We start from the raw sequence: 27919 nt of genomic DNA, 5'->3' as shown, positions 1-27919 counted from the left end.
AACGTTTTTCTACCTAGCTATTGTTCAGTCTAAAGTTTGGCAAGTAAAACGTTCAAATTTATATTATAGTTTATTAGTGCAGTAAAACTTATCAAATATATACAGGATATTTCAAAAAGAATGCTACCATTTTAAAGTATTGTAGTTATATTAATTATTATCTGAGAATGTTGTAATGTACATTAAAACATTTGTAAGTGCCTTACACACAAACGGTCCCTTGCACCACACATCCGATCGATACTCAGATTCTTCCTATGCGTGCTACAGCACGTCTTGTCATTCTTACGACACCCACATTTCTGTGGCTATCTTGGAAACTGCAGAATGTAAAACACACACACTGCTGCAAGTTGCCATGTTTGTTTACAGTGCTTCCTAGAGGTAGTAGATGACAAGATGTTTGAATGCAGACAGGAGAAAATGCGGATGGTTACTCTGTGGATTTGTGTACATTANTGATCTCGGGAGCTGCTCATTTAAGAGAAGCTCACTAAACTTATATTTACTTAGATGATGCGCAAATAGATTAACTTAAATCTACATTTTTTAAATGAGGAATTGAATGATGTTAAAATCTGTATTTCAGACACTATCTTTCTCTAGTGTTTTGTATTTGTGTCAGATTACTGCTGTATTTTTTTTTTCCTACAGAATTTGTTTTAGAGAATTTAACATTACTCTCAATAGAAAGTATCTGTTGAGAATATTATAAATCTTCCAATATTACAATTTTTTTTACCTTAATGTCTTTCATATGTGAGGTAATTGCTACAAGTAATATTAATGAGGAAGATATTCATCTATCAAGTAATAGAAACAAATGAAATAATTGTAAATAATACCTTACCAGTTGACTTTGCCATTATTTTTTATGTTAGGTAATCAAAACTAAGAGCAAATAAGGACTAAGCTGTTTACAACTATATTACTTGCCCCAATATAAATGTATTTTTGCAAATTTATGTTTTGTAGAGGAATTTCTGCTGCTTAACTATCAGAATTTTTGACATTTTAGCATGTTATGATAGCTATTTTATACAAGTATACAAGTGTGAAGATTTTAAAATAATTATTAGGAGTTAGTAAACTGCAAATTTATNAGGTAATTGCTACAAGTAATATTAATGAGGAAGATATTCATCTATCAAGTAATAGAAACAAATGAAATAATTGTAAATAATACCTTACCAGTTGACTTTGCCATTATTTTTTATGTTAGGTAATCAAAACTAAGAGCAAATAAGGACTAAGCTGTTTACAACTATATTACTTGCCCCAATATAAATGTATTTTTGCAAATTTATGTTTTGTAGAGGAATTTCTGCTGCTTAACTATCAGAATTTTTGACATTTTAGCATGTTACGATAGCTATTTTATACAAGTATACAAGTGTGAAGATTTTAAAATAATTATTAGGAGTTAGTAAACTGCAAATTTATTTAAATTGAATAGTGAACTTGAATGTTATTTCATTGATATAAGTGAAGAGGATATGTTTAGATAAGTATACATTACAAGCTTATCTCTCTATTAGTCTGTATGCAGAAAAATATAAAAAATCTGACTGAAAGAATCAGATTATAATTAACGGCTGTTTAACAGTTTTAATTTCAAAATTTCATTGCATTGTATTTAATCAAATTATTGTTGAAGTTACGTAGTTAATTTTTGCATTAATTTGAACCAGTTAAGACGTTTTGATCAAATCAAATAATGAAATGAGTGTATATGAAATGTAATATAATGAAATGAAAATAATGTTACTAATGAAAAACATTTTACTTGACGGTAGGTATTCTTGATTACAGTTCAGTCTAGTCATTAAGTTGAGTGTGCACATGCTTCTGTTATTGTGTTCTGTTTCCTCAGTTTAGTCTGTTAAATAGTTTATAACAGTAATTATTGTTTAAAATTGCCTTCAGTTTATTAGCAGAGGTTATGTAGTGATTTCTAAAGAGATTTTTCATTCGTTTTAAATGATTTTTATATATCTGATCTACGGAGAAGTAGCCTAGAAAGGCCTGTGCTGTTGTAGTGTAGTTCCTGCAGCAAAGTAAATAAAAAGTGACTGATTTTGATGGATTTTCGTCTTGGTTTTTATTATTAAAAATATCATTTGTTCTCACAGTAATTATAGTCTTTATTAGTATTAATGTATTTATAATGGTTAGATACATAATTATAATGATACTTCACATTATAAATCATCATAAATGTCATACCTTAGTGAAGCTTTCTTGAACAATTTCATATCCAGTCTGAGTTTGTGCAAAAAAAGTTCTAGAAAATATCATAAAACTAAGTTTGAAATATTTAAAATTTATTAATCATTACTGAAAAGCAAATTAAGTACATTTTAGATCAAAGTTAATATAATCAAAATTAAGATTCTTGTTTAATTATTTTTTCTAGACAGCATTATAAAATAGTATAATTATACGTTAATTTATGCACATTAAACTGCTTACACTTTGGAAGCATTTAAACTGGAAGAATGGATTATGATTAAATTCGTAAAACTTTACTTCCTTTTTTGATATATTATCTCCATACAGAATCAGTAATTCCACTTCCTTGATACTTATAACTAGTTCCTGGCTTCACTCAAAAGTTTTATTTCATTTCCTTGAATTGTCACACAATACGTTACAAATCCAGTAGATTGGTCACACTATTAGATTTTGTGTAGAGCACTCGGAGCGTCTCTTATGAATTTATACCAAAGTTACAGGAGTTTGTTTATTCAGTTCTCATTCTATGCTTCTCTTTCTTGCACAATCAAATTTCTTTTTGTTTTATTTACAATTATAAACAGTTCTTTTTAACAATTAGAATAAATTTTTTTATATACTGTAAATATATTTTCAAGTGAGGGTTTCTATATACCGGTATTTAGTTTATGTATGCAACGTATTAAATGATAGCAAATTTCACAAAGAAAGGATTTCGAAAAATTAAATGTTTTAATTAAACTTGTCAGGTAGGCTTAACAGATTCAGACAGACAAAAAGATTTGGTCTTCTGCTTGGCTGGACTTTTTACCTTAGGGGTCAGAGATCTTATATGATTAATGCAGTTAGTCAACGTCTAGGTGAGGGCAGGCCAGAAGGAGAGAGCTATGGCTCAACTCTGGATTGGCAGGTTGTCACATCTACAGAATCAGAAGGAAAATGGGTGGAGACATGCTAGTCATCTAATTAGTCATGCATGTTAATATGTTATGTTTTCATGTGTATATCTTGTAAATATAGCGTAAATAAAAGACAGAATTTGGAGAACTGGTGTTGTAAGGTGTCCTTTCTGACTGACAGCAATATCCAATGAAGAAGAGGGGATGATCTCGGGAGCTGCTCATTTAAGAGAAGCTCACTAAACTTATATTTACTTAGATGATGCGCAAATAGATTAACTTAAATCTACATTTTTTAAATGAGGAATTGAATGATGTTAGATCATTGTTGTGGGATTATTCAGTTTAGAAAGCAATGAGAAATGAAATCAAACTGAAGTTCCTTAATGAACTGAATTTTGTTAAAATCTTCCTAAATAATTTTATAGTATAAATAAAAGATATAAAGAAGTCAAATATAAAAATTCATATTAATAGTTTATTCATTCCTATGCCAAATAAACATAAAAGTAAGCATAAATTCATTTGTTTCGATTACCTTCATTTTTGTTTTGTGGACATTTGCAGTTCTAATCTCTAAATTAGTATAAATTTATTGGATTTGGCATTGGTTTTTAAGCAAACTGCCATTACTAATTAACTGTTCGTTTTGTGTATATGATTTCTAAAACTAATAAATTGTCTGCCAATTGTTTATTGTAGTTTCGTTGTTGCAGTTACTCCTCTCTGTGTATCTTCATAATTAACACACCATTAAATAACCGATTATATTTTGCATTGCTGTTCTCGATTACATATTAAAAACCGTGATTACCTATGGAAATTTTGAGCTTCTGACAAATTATAATCTCTGGTGCTTCTGCTACAAGTTCTTATTGTAAGCTTAATTAAGATTATGGGTTCTTAACAGGCATCCTAACATGTATAGATTGTGAGACAGTCTATATGTGATTTTGATGCTGATGCAGATTCCACTGAAAATTCTAGATTCCAACATGATTTGTGATTCTAATTCCTATTTTATTCAAAATTATAGTTGAATATAGTCTGTAATCTGGCAACGTAGCCACTTACTTGCAAAGTTGCCAGGCTACTTTCATTCAAATGTGTCAGTGTGTTTATAAGTGTGCTAAAGGATGCAGATTTATTCTGTTGCTATTTTTTTTTAATCCCAAAATGCTATAATTTGTATTATTAAATTAGGGAAACACAACAACAGTTACGTCATCAATTTATTATTTGGTGTAATCAGCTGGTGAACTGAGAGTTTTCAGTGTAGATGCAATGTCAAAATATATGTGGCAATATTAAATAAGCCAAGCATAATATAAACATTTCGATAATAGAATTTTGATAGCCTGTTTGGACAGAATTGTAGTTGACTTCTAATTGTCATTATTGCCGATGGCACGTTAATGGAGAGTTTAATTTATGCCAAGTATAGCTCCAAATAGAGTTGGCATTTTAAAATTTATTCCACTTGCTAAAAAAAACAATTAAAAAATGCCAACTCGGGTTGCTTGTTAGTTCTAGTAGTCTGTTACTGTCTATTTCTTATTACACTGGTCTCACAGAATATGTTTGATTTTGCCTAATGTCTTGACTGGCAATATGAAATAAATTTATTCTTTACTTTTAGCAAACAAAATGAAACTGTTAAACAATTTTAATTATTATCCAGAATGAAAAATTGATTTTATTAAACATTAAAGAATTGTCTGATCATGATAAGTTCTTGATCACCATTGGAAATATTGATAAATTTCTCTTGATTTTCAATTCTAATTAATCATCCCTTTGCTCCATCACTAATTTCTGATAACCGTTTTATTCCGTCTTTAACTAACTGTTTTATTCCTTAAGGTGTATAATATTGACTTGAGACACTTTCAATATGATTTAATCAAGTTGTCAGCAGTGTAACTAAGGGAAGGTGAAGGTGCACTCTCGGCACCAATCTTGAGAATACCAAAATTAGCTCATAGAATTTTTAGTAGTTAACTACCATGGTCACGCCAAAACTGTTCGGTGTGGCCCTGATAATAGTAACTTAATTTGATTCATTTTCAAATTAAGAAGTCATTGAATACAACAAAAGTTATCAAAACATTGATTCCCTCGCCGATCCAAAGTATTTTCAATTTAATTATTAATTACATGCCTATTTGACAATACTGTTGAATTTGTGCATAATTAAGTTCAAATTTTAGTATATTGAGATATATATTTATATGATCTATATGTATATAATTTCTTATATATTTTGATTTATATAAATTCGAATTGAAATCTGTTACTCTACTTATGAAATATTTATATATTGATTATTTGTTTTTTCATTTAAATAAGTTTCAAATATTTAATTTTAAATTAATTGAATAGTTTTTATTTTCAAAGTGCAAACGCTCTTGAGATACAGTTAAGGTCTCGACTTAAATTTGTATCAAATATATAAACTGCTTTAAAAATAGTATTTGTCGGTTACTAGGACATCACGATGACACATCACTTGATACTGGATGAAATGAAAGATGCCAACTATGATGGTTGATTAGATAAAGGGTTAGAGACCTGTTTTAAGTGTTTTTCGTAAAGTGTTGTTAAATTAAACTAAATTTATTTGAAAGTGTCGATTTAATGAGTCTGGTCGGTATGATAAATTTCGATAATTCAGATTTAGAAGTCATCCATTAACTGTGTGTACAGTGTAATGGAGGGAGGACGACGGTTTACCAAAAGTACGTCGTCATACATGACTGAGAAAGAAGGTGAAAAGTAGCTCATTGTGCATGTAATTAATAGATGGTCCGTTATGTTAAAGATGAGGTTATGCTAATTAAATATATACAAGTTGATGCATTGCTTCTTTTTCATTCGATATTTTAAATTTTCAGAAATGTCTGAAGACCCCTAATTGTGATGATGTTGACAGCACAACGTTTCAATAAACGTTTTCCAGGTTCCCAAAATATTGTTGTACTGAGGTTCAGCTGTATATATATCAAAATTACTATAGTTTGTATTATGGGCAGAGTTGCAGAGTTCTAAGATTTATGGGACTAATCAATGTTTTGCCTGTTATAATTGAGGGTGTTTCTGTTGAGGCTTTGAATTAACCTCAGTTTATTTATATTAGTTATATGACTGAAGAATGAACTGTTGGTCTCTTAAACCAACATGTACTTTGAGTGTATGACTGATGCGTCTGATAACCTTTCAGCTGAGCTTTGATTTTAGGATTGGAATATTGGAGGAAATTTTCTGGTTTTGGTAATGACTATTTTAACTTCACAACAACACTATCTCACTAATAATTATTTATTAACTGTAACAAACTTTTTCAACCTATTCTACAGGTCATCTTCAGGTTTTTAAAAGTCATAGAACATTGATAACTGTTCCTTTTGTATAGAACAGTTAAGAACACATTTAAAATACAAAATTCTTTGGAATATTGAGCTATTTGAATCCAAAGAATAGAATAAAATACTGTAATATGTATAGCAAATTCATTGCTAATGGGAGGAAAGCTGGCAATTAGCAAGAATGGGAGGAAGTTAGCATTATAAAATTGATACACTCACCAGCATTAGCAATGAATTTGGAAAAAGTTGAAATTTGTAGAAGTAAATTTTTGGGCAGATGTATAAACTATAGGGATGCCACAGTATTACCTACAGTATGGAAATATATGGTCAAAAAGAACTTATTAGAGAATATTTCATAATGTCCGTACAATCAAAAACTGATATTGTGAATGTAATTTTGATCTACTTTATTCTTTTATTTTAAATTATATACCGTGAATTCTGCTTAATTGGGACATTGGTTAATTGGTGCAGCCACCTTATTGGGCCAAATTTTAAAGAACAGAAACCAAATGAATAAATTAATACATAAGTTAATCACTTAATTGAGACAACTTTTTGCTTAATACTGGACAGTAGCAGAAAAGGAATTTAGCAATTTTTGATATATTTTAGTAATCTTCCGAAAGTATGTAGGCACTACGTACAGTAATGTTGTGTAAGCCTAATGATTGGCAGAGACAAAGTGATTTTGTCTTGCTTGGGCAGTTCGGTTTTTCCGGAGGGGTTAGCATAGTGGGATGTATCACAGGGATTTCGTCTGAGGTGGACCTGAATGCAAGTTACTGGACCCTGCTCTGGATTGGACCGGATGATCCCCTTAAAAGTGAAGGGACAAAAGTCACCGGACAATTTTTTTTGAGGTCTCTTGACTGAGTTGGAAGACAGCTAGAGTTCCCTTGGAAAGTATTGTGTGCATAATTATGTCTACATTTAAACAGCAACCATCCAATAGTTGAGACCAACATCGAGCTGGCGGATTCTAAGGACACTCCTGCCGAAGTGGCCCATTTCCAAGTAAAGGAAACTGTGCTCAAAGGAAGACCGTAAAATGACTTTTGGACGAACCATTTTCTTTCTCCCTTTTTAGTTAGAACATGTTCTAACTAAAAAGAAAGAAAGGAAAAATTGTTCGATCAGGAATGGATTGAATGGTCAACCCTTGTTTACATCACTACTAATATTTGGCAACACTAGCATTATGTGAATCAGTTATTTATTGTCGTGAGTCTGTCAAATTTATAGTACAAACATTTGCTGTATTTTGGGTTAATAAAGCATTAAAATAGGTACCTAATTATTATTTTTTACCTCCATATTGCATATTTTATTGTACAGTTTATTATTAGTTTGTTTAATTGGGGCAGCCACTTAATTGGGCCAAAATGGATTAGTCCCAATGTGTCCCAGTTAAGCAGAATCCACTGTATATATCTTAATCTTACTGTAATTTATTTTTTGGATGATGTTTCTGTTTTATGATTGCTGTATATTGGATCTTGTGTATTGTCTCTTTAATCCAAATTTTTGTTCAGTAGATTATCTCACATCATCACAGTTAGAAACATCTTTATTTAAAGAATTACGTAACCTTTATTTAAAAAAAAAATTGGATTACATTGCAAATTTCAGGTTTGTTTATAAGGAGGGGTTTGGAATATAAGCAAACTTGAAATGCATTTGCAATGTAATCCAATTTTTTAAAAAAATAAAGATATTTCTGACCATGATGCTGTGAGATAATCTACCGAACAAAAGTTTGGATTAATGAGACATTCCTAAACAAGTATTTTTTTTGGATTCAAATAGCTCGATATTCAAAGAATTTTGTATTTTAAATGTGTTATTAACTGTTCTATACAAAAAGAACAATTATCAATGTTCCATGATTTTTAAAAACTTGAAGATAGCCTGTAGAACAGATTGGAAACATTTGTTACAGGTAATAAATAATTCTCAGTGATATCAGGTGGTGTTCTGAAAGTTAAGAAGCATTCTAGCTGGGTATTAATTAAGTAATGACTATTTATTTTATTGTATTCTTTAAGGCTATGGTAAGTTTTGTTGTTGTATTAATGGTTGTAGTCCCAGTGATTAAAGAGTATTACCATCCTGTCAGAGCAACTTGTTTTTGAGTTGATTTGGATCATTGGGAAATTGTCAGATATTAGCTCAGAAAATTGGTTTGGGTGCATTAACCATTGATACAGAACATATACAACAGCAAATGATGATAAACATTTTTCTATTTGTTATTGAATAACAAATACAGAACACTGTTGTCCCTTTGATTAAAGAGAGGCACAACTTGATCTGAATGTCTGTATTTTTGTGGAGACAGTTTAGATTGAGGCATCACCACCCATTTGTCATCTGCACGGCCAACTTTACTGCAGGTTTGGTAAGAGCCTGTAGAAGAGTGAAATCAAGTCTAACCATTCATCCCACATTATGCTGATGCTTTACATTAATATATAACATCCTCTATCTCAGAATCAATGGATTACATTTGACATAACTTTTGGTCAAATTTTGTTAATGTCTGAGCTTTCTAAATACATATTTGATACTACTCTCTTGAATTTCAGATTGAAATAAATAAGAAAACTACATTTAAAGTTTAATTGAAATGTTGAAAATATATTTTATATCAGTTAGTGGAAATGTTTTTAAATATTTTTATTTTTCATTAAAATAAATTAACTGATAACATTATAATAAAAGAATTATTATTATTTTTTCAGGTGGTGGATATGGCCACTGTCATTGAAGTCATTTCAATTCTGGAGAAGACTAGCATCACAAAAGATGCATTAGAGGTATCTGTCATTTACAAATGCTTTATTATCCTCAAAAATCTCTTACTTTTGGATTTTTTGATATGCATCTTATATACGTTGATATCTTTTTGATATACGTACATATAGCAAAGTATTTCTTATTTGGTATGTTCAGGAAGTTTAAATGGAAAAGGTTTTTATTAATTCTACATATATTTAGACACCATTACCCTCAAAGTATTCACATTCTGCAGCAACACACTTCATTCAGTGATTGTACAATTTTTTGAAAATTGTGATGTGATGGTCTGAAGTGCACTATCTTTGTTAATGAATTTTCATCCTTTCATGTGTGATTTCCACCTCTTTCCTCCATGAAAACACACGAGAGGCAAGGTCTGGTGAAGTATGGAGGATGTGAGATGACTGTGATGGAATGTTACTCAGATACCTCTGTACAAGAAGATATTGATGAGCCCAGTACATATTAAACCATACTCAAAAATTTTGCTTTTACCATGCCATGAAATGTATGCATAGACATGTTGCGAACTGCTTATGAAGTCATTCAATGTGACTCAGTATATAATTGTAAAGTATTTGAAAAAAATCTGAGTCATTCTCACTCCACCTATATACATTACAGATGTTTTGTGTAAACTTTTATCACATATATATTAATGCTTTTAAAGTACTTACTATCTTATCTTTCTTGGGCATTGCATAAAATATATTATACAATATTGTATAAATATGGACAGTCTAGGCTTTTCTTTAGGACCTTCTATTTCTTAGCAACTTCAGAAAAAAAACTGTAATCTTGTTGATAGTTATGGTCTAGCATTCATAATCCAACATTAACTATGATGATATGTCTTGTACAATATTATGTACTGTAGGACATAGGTTTTACATTATATAAATTTATATAAGACAGTCTTTCTTGCAAATCTGTGCTTTCCTTGCATAGATTAAAACTGTCCACTTACATATCATAAATTTTATTCAGTGTATATCTGAATACGAGGAAGACAGTACTTAAAAACCACTAAATTGAATTCTTTAACTCTTTTAAGCTCTGAAAACTTTCTCCTACTATGTAGCTATAGACTAAATTGTTTCTTCCTGTTGGGCTACTAGGAGTACTTGTATAGCAAAACGAGTCAAACAATTTTTCCACTAGCCAATTTCGTTTTGAACAGATAAGGCCAATTTTGGCTGATTTCATGTTTAAAGAGTTAAAGGTACTGTACCTTTACTTGGAATTGTATATACAAGAGAATAATATGAATGAATTTGTATATGTTTACATTTATGAACTATAGTTTCATCAAATTTTGCTTTATTGGAATAGGAAATTACTTGTTAGTTTCTAATTTTTTGAGTTTGCCAGTTTGTCTTTGGAAGCCTATGTACACACACACGCTAATCTAATGCTGGACTATGTTGTATTTAAACAAAGTTACTACTTGCATTCATATTGGAATTATAATTGCATATTTTATATGTTAACCTTTGAATTTTGGTTTGGCTTATTTAACAAATATGTAATCTGTAATGATGCAACGAATATTTGGTTACTATTCGGTATTTGGCCTATGTTTAGCTATTCTACCAAATACCTAAAAACAGAAGTAAGAAATAACAAAACCACAGTAAATTAATCATTTTGGTAACTTTTATTAATGCTGAACATACATTTCAAGTTCGAGAAAGTACAAATTTTTGCTTATTTATGTAAAAGATCAAAGGAAAACTAATATAACTAAGTTATTTTTTTAAGAGATAAAAAAAGTAACAAATCAAATGAAAACTACCTACTTATTATGTAGTTTAGTCATCTATATACTCGTATATAAAATAAGAAGTCCTGATAGGATAATTAANATTACATTATAATTATAATTTAACTAAACATTTATAGTTAATTATCTCTATCTCAAGTGTTAAACCGAACCAAAGTTAAGTTTACTACCTAAATGTGTAAGACGTTTTACTGATTTAAAGTGAACAGTCTAAATAATAAAAGGTTTTTAAGTATTTAAAACAATGTTTTATTTCTTAAAAAAAATACCATAAAATGCTAAATAGATAGATAGATAACACTTTATTGCACCAAAAATACATCTGCGCTGGAATGATATTGATCCAGCAAAGATCCAGCTGGATTGAAAACACTGCTGGATTGCAATCTCTAGTCGTGTCGTTCAGTTGTGAGGCCTCTGAGTAGTGAGAACAATGTCTCGTGAATGTTAATAAGGTTATAGAAAATAATTCTTACAAACTTTTATTATTTATAACCTGAAAAATTAATTTTGTGATCAGTGCCACCCAGACCACCACTACTACTATTTACGCAATAGACTTCTATGCACGTGTTTTTCCCCCGCAAGTTTTAATACAATTTGTTTCCAATAAACATCCAAGAATGGCCAGTACGTTGTCGTCAGATGCATGGCCGACTGACTGACTGACTGACAGAGATTTTCCTCCTCGTGTGTGGGCGATAGGAAATTCTGAATTTCCTCAAGGCCAGGCCTGCACAGTTATTCCTCAAAAGGATATCTTTAATGTGTGTGGCCACCTTAAAACACCACTTTCTGAAGGAACCGCGGGTGGTCGCCGTAGACAGGTTTTACTGTATTTTGATCTCAATTTTCAACAAACAAACTCACCCTTGCCAACGATGTTGCAGTCGATCCGGTATACAAATCGTATGATAACCNCGTTTTTATGAAATCATCCCTTATTATAAACTTGAAAATTAAATTAACTTTTTTGTTTCACTGTACAAAATTATTTATCATAACTGAAGTTCCAGACAGCTTGGTAGCCTGAACGGCCCCAGGCTTTCGCCCGTGCATACTAAGTGACTTTCATTACAAGCATTTAGTTTTCCAAAGTCTATGAGAACAATTATTTGGCATTGACGGCTGCGAATTTTGCGCCAATAAGCTGCCTCGACTTGTTCGATTATGTTATCAACTCAATTTCATATTTATTTTTACATTTTCGCATTGCGGTCCTTTTCTGTTCTTTTTCCGTTATTTACATGTGTAGGTCATTTCATTGTTATCCACATTTCATATCATCACTTGTCACATACTGCCATGACGCTCATGTCTGTCCGTTACAACTGTCAAGAATTGAATCACTATGTAACGCTCATGTCTGTCCGTTACAACTGTCAAGAACTGAATCACTATGCTTCGCCATTGGCAAAGCATAGTGATAGCGGGCCAATAGAGAGCAGGGTGCACGATCCTTGCCATAATGCAGTTTGCGTGCCAATTTTAGTATGTGTTAATTAATAAAGTTCAACTATTTCTGCAAAATGCAGAAATAGTTGAACTTCAAACATTCTGCAGTTTTGACGACAATGACTTTTCTACTAGAGAAGCAGTAGTAAAACAAATGTACTATTAATTTTTTTACAAAAACAATAAATTCTTTTATCGATCATATTATTGATGAAACTTGTTGGTACAAATTTTGTTGCATTTTGTACCCTTAGAACATGTATTCGTTAATTCTTATCTTGAATGTTTAAAATGTCTTCTTTTTAAGCTGCAGATAACTGGAGCTTAAAAATTTATTTACTGTTTTCTTTTATACACAAGTCTGAGTTTGTGCTTTTCCAGTACATGCAAACTAACTTTTCAGATACTCTAATTTTATCAGCATGTTGTGAAATACAATGACTTGTAGTATGCAGTTTTAATTTTACTGTCATTAATCCTATAACTTTGAATGAAACTATTTGTATTTTATTTGGTATTTTCACAATTTTATTGAAACATTTTGCTTGTTTAAAAGTCTTTACCTTTGGAAGTCATTTCAACTTCACAGGAACCATTGTAGTGTACTATTTGTAAGTTTTTCACTGTACAGAATACATTTTGGTGTCATCTTTCTTTGTCACTCATACTTGCTAAGCCAAAGTTTAAATATTCTTTGGCTTGTTATTTGGATTAGAAGTGTTATTAGTGCCACTTGGTTCCACTTTGAAGAGTTTTGCTTAAAATTGCACTCTTATGACAAATTTTTATAAAGTGCTTACACAAGTGAAAAAATGTTAGTTTTGAGATTTGAACTGAAAAGAGGACTTGAGAGTTTTGAGTGATCACTAAGGTCCGGATTTTTGGGTGCATTTTCAGAATGGATTTGGTGCTTCCCCCCATTTTGAGTGCTTTTAAATGCTGTATTATTAAGACAAAAATCAACAAGAAGTATTATATTTACAAACTATATAGTTGTTTATTGCAATTTACACATAAAGATGAGCATTGTAATTTACAACAGTAACCATTTCAATGTTCTTAAAAGTGAAGTTTTCTTGTTTGTAGGATAGAATGTCTTTATATAAGGAAAAAGATTTTTCTACGTCGATTGAGACTAAGGGGCATGTTTCATTTTTACTTGGAATTCTAGTTCAGTGCAATCCAAAATATTTTTCAAATCAGTATTTTTTCATAAACTAGATCTGAGTTTGTCCAGGGCAAAACCATCCAGTACATGAAGTGCCCGACTTACAACATTCCAATGATCCCGCACTTCAGTTCCATGTCTTTTCAGCTTGTTGATTTTATCCACCAATAACTTGTACGAATGCACAGAGTAGAGCTCTGTGGTCACTACTGGATCAGCTACCAATTTCTTGACACTGTCAATGGCTGCAGAATCGCCAGGAGGAAGTTTGTTGATAAATGCATTAATTTTTTCAAAGTTCTTGCAGTAGATACCACCCTGTTTATCCAAGACCCCCCCAATGGGTGACAATTGGCTGGGTGGTAATGGCAGCCCAGTTATGTCTTGGTACAAGCGCTCCCTACTAAGGCACTTGAGAACCATTTTCATTTTTGAAATTAAGTTGTTGGCCTTGCTGTATTCTACATGAATAGGTTCACATACACGGTGTAGGGCATGGGCAAGACAAGTCACATGCTTTAGGTTGTTTTAGATGCACTTCAAATTTGAGAATGCTGACAACATGTAAGATGCTTGATTTGTAATGACAAGCCAAACCTTTTTGTACTGGGCACCATTTGTCCACAACTTGATGCAAATATCATTGAAAGCTTGGGACATTGTAGTTGAGTTTGTATTTTTAAGTTGGTACATTTTGAACAACATTGATTGTATGTAGCATCTGGTCAGTGGTCAAACAAGCATGTACTGTTTTGTGGAATCCATTGTTTAGTCCAGTATAAACACTACAGGATTGTCTCTGACAACGTATAGAATTTTAGATATTGTTTGATCATAAACTGGTTTCACGTAGTTTTTTTCTGAGTGCTCTCGTCCAGGACAAGCTTTCCCATATATTTCTGGAGAAATTACTTAAAGGTGGGATTGATTACCTTATATAAAGGGAATATTTGCCTTCTGAAATTCTTATCCTCTTTGAAATGAGGCCCCTATAAATGTGTAGTTGAAATTCCTCCTTTTCTGTTTGCCTTCTTTATGCTTTTCCAAACTCATGTTGCCTGATTCTTGTTTCTTGGAGTTTCACATCAACTGAAATCACATAATCGCAAATGGAGCAGCAATAAACTTTTCTATCTGTGCATATACCTTCATCTTTAAACTTATTTACTAAAATGTTTAGTTTAGATGCAGACAATTTTGCCATTTTTAATGTCGCCGACACCAAACAAAGGAAATTGGAACTGTTATGCTCACAAGTCAGGATTTTCAAGATTGTTCTTTTCTCAGGAAAAAAAAAAACATGTTGCAGATTTTCAGTGAATCTGTTTACATTTTTAGAACAACCCTAATGCTTAGTTGTTTAGTCCAGAAAATTCCCCTATTCCCTTTTCTTTCAACAAAAGAAGAGTAAGCTAATTATTGTATTTTTTCCTCAGCATATGTGGTCTGGTTTAACAAATTTGTTTTTTTCCCCTCGAGTGAATGAATAAAAACCGCAAAAAAAAGTAATTGTCAACATATTCTTTGAAAATGTAAAAAGGGGGAGTTGGGTGCAAAATATATAGTTTGGGTGATAACAATTTGGCACTGAATGAGCCTACTGCACTAAAACCGATATAGTACAGCACTCAAAAATCCAGACTTTAGTGATCACTTAATATGGCAATATTACTTCTTGTCAACTCAACACTATGATGGTATTACCAGCAAAGTTGACAAAGCAGTGATATGATTGAAACCTCTCCATAAGCAATCCAGGCCATTTTGCGCCCTTGAGGCTTTAGAAATCTACTATGTCAATACATGACAGTGACATAGTAGTCACTGTCATGTATTGACCGTGTCTAAATGTAAACAAAGCCTGAGGCAAGTCACGTGATTGGACCTTCTTCAACTTCCGGTTGAACATGGAAGTTGTGTTAATAGTCAATGCGAAAAACATCATGTGTATCAGTCACGTTTCTTTAAATAACTATATTGTCTCATAAAATTATTGTTTATACATAAAACTAAATTTAATTCGACTTTCTTCTGCATTTCTTTGACGCTTTTTTTTAAGAGAAGAAAGTGCAACATTCCTCTCTTATTCTTGCTTTGTTTACTCAATACTATTCAGTTGAGTAAACAAAGCAAGAATAAGAGGAATATTGCACTTTCTTCTCTTAAAAAATAAGCGTCAAAGAAATGGAGAAGAAAGTCGAATTAAATTTAGTTTTATGTATAAACAATAATAAATCCTAACAATAATTTTATGAGATAATATAGTTATTTAAAGAAACGTGACTGATACACAAGATGTTTTTCGCATCGACTATTAACACAACTTCCATGTTCAACCGGAAGTTGAAGAAGGTCCAATCACGTGACTTGCCTCAGGCTTTGTTTACTTTTAGACATGGTCAATAGACAATCCTATAGGTACAATACTGTACAATCAACTGTTTATATATTTTACAGTGCAATAATTATATGTGATGTACTTACAGTGCAGAGATAGAAGCTTGTATGTTTACTGAATTTTACTGTAAAATTCAGTAATCTTTGTCCCAATAGTAGTAAAAAAGAATACAGTAAATTTACTTACAAAACTGAATTTTGCACTCTGATGGATAAAAGAAATAAAAAAAGATAATCAAGTTCTTACTGTAATTTTTCTTTGTTCATTTCAACAGTTTAGCTGATTTTATTTAATATTTGTATAAAATTTTCTGTAAAGATTGTTTATTTTGTTTGAAAAGTAACATAATTTTTTTTATAATTTCAGAAAACGAGAATAGGGAAATTCATAAATGAACTCCGGAAGAAAACTTCAAATGAACAATTAGCTAGAAGAGCAAAAGAATTGGTAAAGAAATGGAGAAAACTACTGCCAGTTCCAGACCACCCAACAATCAATGGAGAAAGAATAGTGGGAAGTATCAGTACTCCTCCGGTGGGAATGACTCCGGCTGGTCCGGGTCCTGGGCCGGGAGTGGGACCCGGTCCCGGACCAGGAAACAAACCAGCTAGTCCAGCGATATGTAGGACTGGCAGCGGCAGCATTGCCAAATTTGCCAGTCCGGCATTGATGTCCGAGAGAGCGACTAGTCCGTGTTCTAGTGCTTCTAACAGTCCACATTTACCTCCTCGACATCAAGGGTCCAATAGAACGACGGTTACACCTTCTGTGCATGTGATGAATAAATTGCCTGCGTCGGATCAAGCCTTAGGTAGTGTCGTCAGTAACGGAAACAGTGCCACTTGTAATCAGATGTTCAAGCCTGTCAGTCCCGCGCTAGCTGCAGTTCAGATGGCAAGTGGTGCTGGCGGGAAACAGGAATTGCATCTGTCTGGAACAAATCTGGCTTGTCCCAAGCCTCACAGTCCTGCTGGAAGAAATCCGGTCAGCTTACATAATAGTTCGAGGTCACTTAGTCCCTGCCTTAACATTTCCAGTAAATCATTACCGAGTAGGCATCTTCAGGAAGCATCTTCGCCACACTCGTCTGCTCAGCATTCTACGATATCTCCTCATTCTGGAATTAGCCATTCCAGTTTAGATTTAGCTAAAACAAATGCAGCTAACAAGAGGCTGAGGAAAGATCTCTCCCCCAGTTTGGCAGGTAAAAAGAGACGCACGGAAGACCGGGTACTTTTGAACGCCAATGTGGCTAATGGGATGGATCCCGCTCACTTCAAAAACAGAGTCACCATCGAAATCATGCCCAGCAAGGGGTCGGCGTTCGAAAGTTTTAAAGCAAATGAAACCAAGGACGAGACAAAAGAACAGGAAAGTGCTTTTAACGACAGCTTTGGAAAGAAGAAAAAGAAGGTCGGACCACTATCCGACCACGAAGGACCCAAGGCGGAAGGAATATCCACTGGTCTAAAACTTCAGAAAGTGAAAACTACTCAGCAACTAATAGCCGAATTGCAGGCTAAGAAAGGTGCAATGCCTTCTATCGACTTATTACCAAATTTAACTTCTGACTCTAGGAATTGTAGGACAAACGATGTCACTCTGGGATTACTGTTAAAGCGATCAGGTAACTGTGCTCTGTTTGGTTCCGACGCTGAAGTGAACAAAACGAAATCAGAACTGATGGATAGGTTCCTCCAGGCATCTGCCAATGAAAAGGGACTGGAATCTCCGGCCCGGGAATCCGCGCAACTAGATCTAGCTCCTCCTGAAGAAAAGCCGAGAATCCATGTGGATCGGGTGGGGGAAGAGATAGAAAAGCTGATGGCATCGCTACCGGACATCAGTTCATTAGAGATCCCAGAAGAGGAAGAGGAATATGTCCCAGTGAAAGCTGAACTTACTGAAGAGGCGATCCTAAAGATATCAACAGAGAACTGGGAAAATGTGAACGGCGAATACGATAGGGAAGGGAAGTGGAAAGAATGGCACGAAATGACCACTAGAGAATCATATGAAGGTGATTCCTTAAATATATTGCCTTATGTAAATATTGACTGGTAAAAAATTTGCAAAAATTAATGTTAATTCAAGGTTACATTGATAAACCTGGGAATGTGTGAAAATGTCTTGTATAAAAAAAACCTTGTAAATATGAAGAGATTTTTGTTTTCTTGCATTCAAAAATTGTTCAGTAAAAAAAATAAAGCCCAAGGACAAGTGATACTAATAGAAGTCGTTTCTGATGAATTAAATTTTAGCAGGCACCACTCCGAAGGCACGATTCGTTCGTAATCGCGCCAATGTGTCTGAGAGTTAACCGACGGTCCGACTAATGTACATATATCGAGTTCCGTTACGTTGGTGGGAGGGGAAGGCCCGCCAAACCGCCGACTTCAAACACGTCTGCCATGCACGCGAATGTAATGGCGAATCTGAAACCTGTATAAAAAAATTGCACACATGGAAAGTTATTTATATTGAATGCAATATCCAGCAACATTCCAAAATATTAGGCAAAGTTGCAAAAGGAAGACCTAGCCGCACATTCCCCTCCCCGTACGGCACGTTAATTGTTACAATTTAGAGTTTGTAAAAAAAAAAAAACAACAGTAGTCTCTGCAATTTGATTGTAATTTAGACAAGAGGAACTGCCACTACAATCATATCGTTGTCAGTCTTGTTGTGAGTAGACTGCTTTATTTTTGATGTAACGGGATGGTAGAAAAAAGTAAAAACTATTTTGCATTGTTATTAAGTAAACAAGCCTGCTTTTGTAATTTTGAATATTATTATCTGTTTGACAAAACTTCCATAAAAAATATATTCAGGGGAATATCCGATGAAAAAAAATCCATGTGTTAATTTCGTATACTGATGTACAGACACATTTAAGTTATTGCACGCAAACCCGGACGGCATTAACGGGAGCGGACGGGTTTCGGAATCGCGGCCGCCACCGAAGCGTTAATTTAGAATCTTGCGTTCTAGTCTGTTGTTGAACGTCATTCGAGTTGCGGCAGTGCCGTGAACGGTTCCGCCGACAAAATTTATGAATGGAACTTGTTGTACCAAGACTAGAATTATTGAAATGCCGAGAAAACAAAATCTCGTATTTGTCACTTTTTCACGTCTAGTCTACGTTCTTTAAGTATTTCATTCCAAGATTTTAAAAAATTTGTGCAGTTATATTTTATTAAAAAAAATGTTTTATACATTGAAATTGATTACTATTATATAAAAAATATTTTTTCATTGATATTTACATTTCACCTCAGTTTCGTTTGACGGGTGTTTGTTTTCGGGAGGGGGTGGTCCGGACTGCCACGAGTCCGTGCTTTTCCAGGTAGTTTTTTGTGGCAAACGAAATGTTGGACGGAGACAGGCCGTACAGGGTGAAGTCAGTGGGACGACTCTCCGAAGACTCCTTTGCGGGGCCCTCCGACAACGACTTTGCTTCGACGAGACGGGACGGACATTCGTCTCCCAGGTATTTCAACACGAGTGCATTTGTCGCCACACTCTGATCGACTTCGGGGAGTGAATACTGTAACCTGGGAAGACGTCCGAGTCTGTAGGAGATACTGAAGGAAGAAATTGCTTTAAATTAAAAGTCTCAAACACATTTTAAAAATTGACAAAACTTACTCTTCTTCACTCATAATCAGCGACACATCTGCCATCCAGTTTCCAAAAGTATAAAGGTGAGAACTCTTAACGGATCTCTCGACCTGCTGTCCCGAGTTTGAAGCCTTCACTAAAAATCTGTTTATATTTTCCTAAAAATTAGGAGGGACACCATGTAGGTAACAAGTAAATCTTTTAAAGCATTAATATAAATGAATTTGCCTAATTTTACGTAAATTATCCCCAAAACAATCTACATACTATTTTCTCATTTTACATTCATTCGCAATACACTTTTAGATTGCAGTAATTTCCACTTCACTGTTTAGAAAGCTTATTCACATTTTTGCATGCCAATTAGCAAGTGACACTTTATTTGTGTATAATGGAATTCATTGTAGCTAATGTAATATATATATATAAGAATTGCTTCTTTGATAGAAATATAGAAAACATCTTGCGGTTTTCATGGTTAATAGTTTTCCATGATTTTTGTAAAGTTTGGAATCTCGGTTGCTGTAAGAAAATTACAAAGCACACTGTTGATTGTAGTTTAAATATTTAACTATTTAGAGGTCAATTCTACATAAACAACAGCTTGCAATTTGAGAATCGAGTTCTTTAATTCTGTGCACGATAAACAGCTGTATGGTCTGCATGAAATTTACAGGCTAGAGCTTGACTAAAGGCTCTCATAGAAATGATTTTAACAAAGAAACAAAAGATGGCAAAACATTTATTTTGCCATCTTCTGTCTGGTTGAGCCTGGAGACAAATGATTGTTTTTGTTAAAGGCAATTAAGAGGGTTCGAGACAACCGTGCATGCATTATTATGGAATTTGTGTCATTTCTGAAATTTTCTAAAGAGTTCTTAACATATTAAATTCTGCTAATGGTGTAACATGCAGAGTAGTTTTAGCAAGGCCAAATTATTGAAGAAATTTTGCAGGTTAGAATGGGACATTGATCTTAGTACAATAGTTTACAGGTACAGACTGTGTATAAATTATTGTTCTCAACCAACCAAAAGTAAAAGTTCCATTCTGTCAGGATGTTTTTGGCAAAAACAAACACCCAGCGCTAAACAGAATTCTGTTTGCAATTCTTTTCTTGCATCTATCTTGTTGTCTTCTTTTAATTAACGTTAAAATTTGAAAAACTTGAGTATGGCAGCCAAAGATTTGGGTAAAATTATTTTCTGGCTATCTCTAGTGCCAAAATATAAGAGCCCGTAGAAATTCTCTGGATCTGTTGCCAAGTGGTTGTCAAATGAGCTTGTGACAGCTTCTTGGATATACAAACTTTCAGTGGCTTCTACCTTGTCCACTTGTCACAGACTGCAGATTGGTAATGCAACAGCATAAGGTTTGTTAAAATAAATCATTTTTAAGTATGTTGCATCGTTACTGAATTTCTATAAATTCATTTCATGCATCAAAAAACAAGCAGTTTTAGCCAGCTTATCGGTGTATCTTTGAGTATCACCTAATGCTGCGGGTGACAAGTTTTCCACCCCGTGTTCATCGGCAAGTCCGGTGTCACACTTGCGGCGACTCTCCAACTTATCACTTTACACACGTACAAGACGAGGCATGAAGCTTTGCGAGTCTACCTATGCCGTGGCATGCACTCAAATTTTAGAAATTTATCGTGCAACTTTACGGACACCCTGTACAGTTTAAATATCAATTGGTCTAAACGTAGGCATTTAGATGATCATCTTATATTTATTTATGCATACAGGTTTCACCATGATGCGTGTCATCATCTTATACTAAGGTCAATAATTCAAATTGCTCTAGAGGAAAAGATAGACTTAAACCCTCAAGTTTTCACTATGCAGATGTATCTACATACCAGTTGTGCTACCCAAACATCTCCGAACTTCGTAGACTTAACTGGTAATGCATCTATGTGGTAAACAAGGTTATGGGTTCGAGTTTCTCTTTTGGTTGTTTTTTTAAACAACTCAATAATAATAGCGAGGTTGAGGCCAATGTTTTCATCGCAAAAATGTGTACGTCGGACGTTCAGCACTGCCTTCCTGTAAGCCTACAAGTTTGATGATTCCACCGACATTCCAAATACCATTATCAAACTTTTAGGCTTACAGGCTCTCTATTAATAATAATAGTTTGGGCTGTTACCTTGTATCAAATTAAACTATTTTGTGCTATATTTTGGCCAACAGGTTAATAAGAAAAGTAGAACCATTCTTGTTGATGATTTATTAACTTATGAATTTTAATCAAAATTATCACCTTTATACAAATTCCAGCAAATAAATCTAATATTAAAAACTTTTTCGATCGTCTTTAGCGATCATCATCAGTTAAAAGAACATTAAAAATAGAACAAAAATCAAATTTACGAAAAAATAATAACTGCGCATGCGTAATGATGAGCGCTTAACGGAATGAATACAAAAAGTTAGGGATATAAGACTAATTTTTAATGAGAAACTGTTGAGCTCTTTATTTTTAATTTACTTTTAGTCTTATATCCCTAACTTTTTGTATTCATTCCGTTAAGCGCTCATCATTACGCATGCGCAGTTATTATTTTTTCGTAAATTTGATTTTTGTTCTAATATTTTTAATGTTCTTTTAACTGATGATGATCACTAAAGACGATCGAAAACGTTTTTAATATTAAATTTATTTGCTGGAATTTGTAAAAAGGCGATAATTTTGATTAATTCTTTCTAGTTCCAGTACAAGTTATTATTTTTATTATGAATTTTAATTGTATATCCCTGACACACGAATACAATTAATTTGTAAGCCTTCTATGAACAGCAGAGCAGAAAGCTCTTCATGACAGACTCCATTTATGAAAAACTATTAAGTTTTCAATTTTATTAAATAAAAATAATTACCAAGATATTCTCATAGAAGACATTTTCAGACAGATTGTCACAGATGTCTTCCCGGATTGCATCTAACTAAAATATAAATGCAACGATGAATTCTTACTATTTAACAAATTTGTATGACAAATTAAATTAATAAAAACGTGTTACCTTACGAACATTTTTGCTTCCGATGCAATCTTCCTCGTTCCTGCCAGAGAAATAAACATGGTTGAACATATAATTTGTATGACTACAGTCGACCCCCCCTATAACACTGTTGATAATTCCGTTTTATATGAATTCCATGTTGTACGAGTCACTTAGATTTTACAAATACGTGAGCCGTTTACAGCCCGGCACACGTATTTGTAAAATCTGAGTGACTCGTACAACACGGAATTATCAGCAGTGTTATGAGGGGGTCGACCGTATTGGATCGGAATCCCTACCTTTCGACTTTATCGTCATTCTTGCCTGAGGACTCTTCTGCTTTGTTTTGGACTTGTTTAGACAGAACTTTATCTATATTACCCTGAGTACACGATGCGAGAAATGGAAGATTAAAACGCCACATAAGGACGGCAATAGCATGGCGAGTATTTTTATAGGAAGTTTCTAACATAAAACACTACTTGTGTGTAAAATCATATGTGTAAACAAAAGATTAAACATAAACAAAGCAGGTTTTCACTAGTAAAAGTTTCAGTTTTACTAGTGAAAACCTTGGGGAATTAACTCACTGGACAAAGAATCTGACCATGAGGTTCAAAAGGATTGCGCCAATTGGAGTTTTGGTGGATCATGTGGATCAATTTATTAAGCATTAAAACTAAACTGTATTTTAGAATAGTGTGTATAAAAAGCAATTAATTAAACAAATTGTCTGTGTATCACATAAATTAATACCTATAAAATTACTCGCTCGTATTCTTACTTTCCAGTTATTTTGTGCTTACGAGAATGTTTTCATAGAATGTGTTACTTGGTACTCCGGTCTCTGGCTGAAACATAATTTCATTAAGTCCAGAATAATTTGAACAAAAACAATAAAATACAAACCTGTACGTTTCCAACGATGCTTGCGCTCTCTCCCAACACCGAACTTTCTTCCGCATCGTCGGCACTGCTGTCAGATTTTGTAAATCGGGTTAATTATATATTAGACACCGTTTCCTATCCTAATAAAAAAATGAAGCGTTACCTGCACGTGCTGGCTGGATAATCTGGTATATCGACGTATATGGACGAAGCAATACTCTCGCGGTTTTCGCACACTGTATCCAAACGAATGTCGTCGAGAGTCAGAGATGGTTCTGCGACCCGGACATTACAACCGTCGGACTGTTTGAGGGGGTCAAAGTTATTAATCTGACGATTTATGTTTTGTTTAGGATTGCTTCTCTCGCATAAGTTACTTTTTATGGTTCGAGTCCTGTTGTATTTTCTGTAAAAATGATCGTCATCTGTCTGGACTCCTTCGGTTTTTAAGATTTTATCTTGCTCCTCGGGAGCTTGTTTTCTGCCATCTTTCAGACTCAGACTTGTCATGGTGGATACGGAGACAGAAGGGTTCTGTTTTTCGGCATGCGTCAAAGATTCCTTTGTACGATTTTCATTCTGCGCTTTCAAGATTTGTTGTATCTGTTGTTGTAAGTGTTGCAGCTGCTCTTCTTGGTACCTGAGGAGCTCGTATACGTCTTTGGGTACGGATTCCCTTCTCAATTTTTCTTCAGTTATCACATTTTCCTTTTGTAGTATCAAATCTTTGTTACACGTTTCTTCTTGTAATGCAGATGCTTTCGTTTGAATTACTTCCAGATTAGTATTTTCCTTCTGTTGTTTCTCTGTTTCCTTGTTTGTAACTTTATTTTGAATATCATTACAGTTAGATTTAATTTTACTCACGTCAGATTTATGAGTGAAAAGCAAAGGTTGCTTTTTAATAGGAATTAGCGACTTTTTTAGCGGCACATCTTGAAAACAAATGGGATTCTCTCTTTCGCCAAGAGCAATGTTCAAAGAATTTTCTCTTAACTCTTTGGAATTTAATATATGAGAAGGAAGCAAAGATTTTGAAATATTTCTTTCGTCTTGTGAACAGTGTGAAGTGAGAAAAGGAGTCTTTCCAGCATCTTTTCTAGCACTGTTTTTTTCCAAGAGCGGTCGATCGATGCTATCCGACAAAGACAAATCGGGTACTGTCGGTTTGGGATTTATGATCTGAAATAATATGTTGTTTCAATATTTTGTTACAATTGTATCAGATTTCAATTGAAAGAATGATAGATTGAACACTACAGTCATTGCATGTGCTCTGTTACAATAGTTTCCAATTATGAGGTCGAAGTAATATATACTATATTAATTAATGAACACATTGCCCAGTATTCTACAAAGGAGACGTAAGTTTTTATAAATGGTAACAGCATTAACACTTCATCAGAAATTAGAAAATGCTTATTTAACATTCTATTATATACTATTTCCGGCTAAGAAAAGAAACATTTAAAAACGTACCCTTATTTGCTGGGGATGCGGACAGATTTGTGGCACGTCAACATTATCGGCAATGCGACGTTCTCTCTCTTTCTCGTTCTTCTCTGCACTCCTGTGTTAACGCACAATTGTTTCAGATAATTAAAACAGAAATACGGTAAGAATACAGAATGTCGATCCTCACATTTCTTTTAATCTTTCCTCCGTAGCGTTCAAAAATTCCAACTTAGTTCTATCGGCAATCTTGGAAAGTTCGATCTTCGTCACCTTGCTTTCCACCACGGGAACCTAAAGATTTTATGCTAATTTTAAATTTAAATACGGTACAGTAAAAACTGCTTAGGCGACCACCTGTCTAAACGGGCAAAAATTTCTGGCACGGAATAGTTTATACATAAAGAGTCTTCGTATAAGTTACCTGTATTAAGCGACCACCCGTGTAACACTACCGCGGGCATCGATTTTTGGTCCCAAACAACAACTGTAACAAGCGACCACTTCCGCGAATATATCTGGTCTAAACTATTGTTCGAACCCACCCCGGGCGCTTCTCCCACCCTTGAAATTAGGTGCAGGTGTTAATGAATTAGTCTAGCAATAAAGGAAATTGTTGGAAAATGTCCGAAAAATGAAGAAAAAAATAATAAAATCGTTTTATTAATAATTTTTCTTATTGTACTTAAGAAAATATTATAAAAAAATACAGTATTTTTAAATTTAAAATAAGATTAAACTAACGAATACCGAAACAAACTAATTAAGTCGGAAAAAAGAAAGTGTGCATTATAATCGAGAAAATGCAAGTATTGTTTACTCTAAAATATTAACTATTAAATCTGTCTTATAATATCACGATGACACCTGTAAATCGGGTTATCCAATAAGAATAAAATACAATACCAATATAGCTCTATCGTTGAAAAAAATTCGCTTATTTTTGCTCACCTCGAGTTTTGCTTTTTAGTAAAAATGGTTAAAAAGTGCACGAAATATGTTACTACGGGACCACCTGTATTGGACGTCATGTCGTTCAGTTGCGAGGCCTCCGAGTAGTGAGAACAATGTCTCGTGAATGTTAATAAGGTTATAGAAAATAATTTTTACAAACTTTTATTATTTATAACCTGAAAAATTAATTTTGTGATCAGTGCCACCCAGACCACCACTACTAGTATTTACGCCATAGACTTCTATGCACATGTTTTTCCCCCGCAAGTTTTAATACAATTTGTTTCCAATAAGCATCCAAGAATGGCCAGTACATTGTCGTCAGATGCATGGCCGATTGACTGACTGACAGAGATTTTCCTCCTCGTGTGTGGGCGATAGGAAATTCTGAATTTCAAGGCCAGGCCCGTACAGTTATTCCTCAAAGGATATCCTTAATGTGTGTGGCCACCTTAAAAGACCACTTTTTGAAGGTGGTCGCCACAGACAGGTTTTACTGTATTTTGATCTCAATTTTCAACAAACAAACTCACCCTTGCCAACGATGTTGCAGTCGATCCGGTATACAAATCGTATGATAACCGACAAGTTCCAGATCTGGTGACAAAGTCGTAAAATTCTGGATTGTCGTATAAGGAAGAATAGAGGATAACGATAAACATTTCAGGTGGAAAACACAATCTAGGAGGGAAGAAAGATGAATTAATAAACGAGCTTAAAATTATTTTGTTAATAAATTTGTATGTCACCTTTCTGAATATTTCAAGCAACTGATGTAACGTAAACAGGAAGCCCAAACAAATGGATGAAAAATGTTAGGAATGCCACTAACCCATCTGAAATTGCATCACAATATTCAATTTTTGCTTTAAATGAATCAAATTTTAATAGTTTTACTTACATTCCGACGATCGGAAATCTGAAAACTTTCGGATCGTTCTCTAAAAGCATCACCAAGTTTCTCGTCTTGTCCATACTTACAAATCTAGTAAATCAATTAAGGAATCAATTAGTGAACACACAATTTCAATGCTAAGCGATTGTTTGCAACGTACCCCGTCTGCATTTCATTCTTCGAATTTAGCAACTTGTTGGATAGGGCCGTTTGTAAGATGGGAATCCGAGGAATGGGAGCAGTCAAGAATTCCATGTCTGGCGCCACCATTTTTGCCGACACTAGGCAGCTGGGACCCCGAATTGCGCAGCAAATTCTCAATTTGACAAAGTCACTCGGTACAATGGGAGAATCGCTACGGCATCTCCGACAAATAGCCTTAAAAAATCGAAGATTTTAAAATTCAATTTTCCATAAACAAATTAAATTTATTAAAAAGAGATTCTTACGTCTGCATCATTTAAAAAATCTTCATCCGTAAAGTCATCGTGGCATGACTTTTTCAGAAACTGAAGCAAAATAATAGTAACTATCATCATCTAATCGAATTCTGCAGAAAATACAAACAAACGTAAAGCAATTACGTACTTTAATTGGCACGACAATATCGCAAACGGATGGTTGTGCACCTCCGTTTCCTTCCAAATGTTGCAGCAGTATGTCGAATCTCCCGTCGAGCGCTTCTAATAAGGTAAATATTTAATCGCATAAAATTATTATTGTTTAAATTGATATTTAAGAACTGTCTAAAGATTGCAATGAAGATATGAGAGACAATCAATAAATAACAAGCCAATGAGCAGAATGCTTTGAAGATAATATGCATAGAAATGCATCCTGGTGGGAATCAAGAGTATAGATATGCCATCAGTTAAAAGAACATTAAAAATAGAACGAAAATCAAATTTACGAAAAAATAATAACTGCGCATGCGTAATAATGAGCGCTTAACGGAATGAATACAAAAAGTTAGGGATATAAGACTAAAAG

General features: G+C 33.7%; 2 protein-coding genes across 3 annotated transcripts in view; one reads left to right on the top strand and one right to left on the bottom strand.

The window, feature by feature from the left end:
• The window catches only part of LOC111619685 (mediator of RNA polymerase II transcription subunit 26-like), a 39324-nt gene extending 20981 nt beyond the window's left edge, over positions 1-18343 (top strand). Inside the window, exons 2-3 of the mRNA XM_023361457.1 lie at positions 9247-9321; positions 16475-18343. Of these exons, the coding sequence (XP_023217225.1) occupies positions 9247-9321; positions 16475-18172 (1773 nt within the window). The 3' untranslated portion in view covers positions 18173-18343. The remainder of the gene's footprint in view (positions 1-9246; positions 9322-16474) is intronic.
• Positions 18344-19369: 1026 nt separating this feature from the next.
• LOC111619669 (SCL-interrupting locus protein homolog) lies at positions 19370-27715 on the bottom strand. 2 transcript variants are annotated; one of them, XM_023361445.1, is made up of 16 exons: positions 27518-27715; positions 27379-27438; positions 27090-27307; positions 26936-27019; positions 26784-26870; positions 26568-26715; positions 25271-25374; positions 25108-25198; positions 23792-24810; positions 23650-23713; positions 23547-23591; positions 23040-23122; positions 22759-22798; positions 22615-22680; positions 19757-19887; positions 19370-19692 (listed from the first exon to the last, which is right to left on the bottom strand). In XM_023361445.1, exons 3-16 carry the CDS (start codon positions 27197-27199, stop codon positions 19383-19385), a joined length of 2382 nt encoding a protein of 793 aa, XP_023217213.1. In that variant the 5' UTR covers positions 27200-27307; positions 27379-27438; positions 27518-27715; the 3' UTR covers positions 19370-19382. The 2 variants fall into 2 exon arrangements, with proteins under 2 accessions (XP_023217213.1, XP_023217205.1); XM_023361437.1 differs by having other exon boundaries at positions 23650-23716; positions 27518-27714.
• Between the last annotated feature and the right edge of the window lie 204 nt (positions 27716-27919).

The sequence above is a fragment of the Centruroides sculpturatus genome, unplaced genomic scaffold, assembly GCF_000671375.1.
Source record: "Centruroides sculpturatus isolate CEXI.00-Female unplaced genomic scaffold, Cexi_2.0 scaffold44, whole genome shotgun sequence".
Lineage (NCBI taxonomy): Eukaryota > Metazoa > Arthropoda > Arachnida > Scorpiones > Buthidae > Centruroides > Centruroides sculpturatus.
Note: the sequence above shows the minus strand (reverse complement) of the source record. Positions and strands in the feature narration are given on the sequence as shown.

Coding starts and splice junctions, on each gene's coding strand:
- LOC111619669 (XM_023361437.1), bottom strand. CDS start 27,199: ATGGTGGCGCCAGACATGGAATTCTTGACTGCTCCCATTCCTCGGATT. Junction 26,871..26,935: donor AGATTTCCGATCGTCGGAAT/GTAAGTAAAACT, acceptor ATGCAATTTCAG/ATGGGTTAGTGGCATTCCTA. Junction 26,716..26,783: donor TGCTTGAAATATTCAGAAAG/GTGACATACAAA, acceptor CTTCCCTCCTAG/ATTGTGTTTTCCACCTGAAA.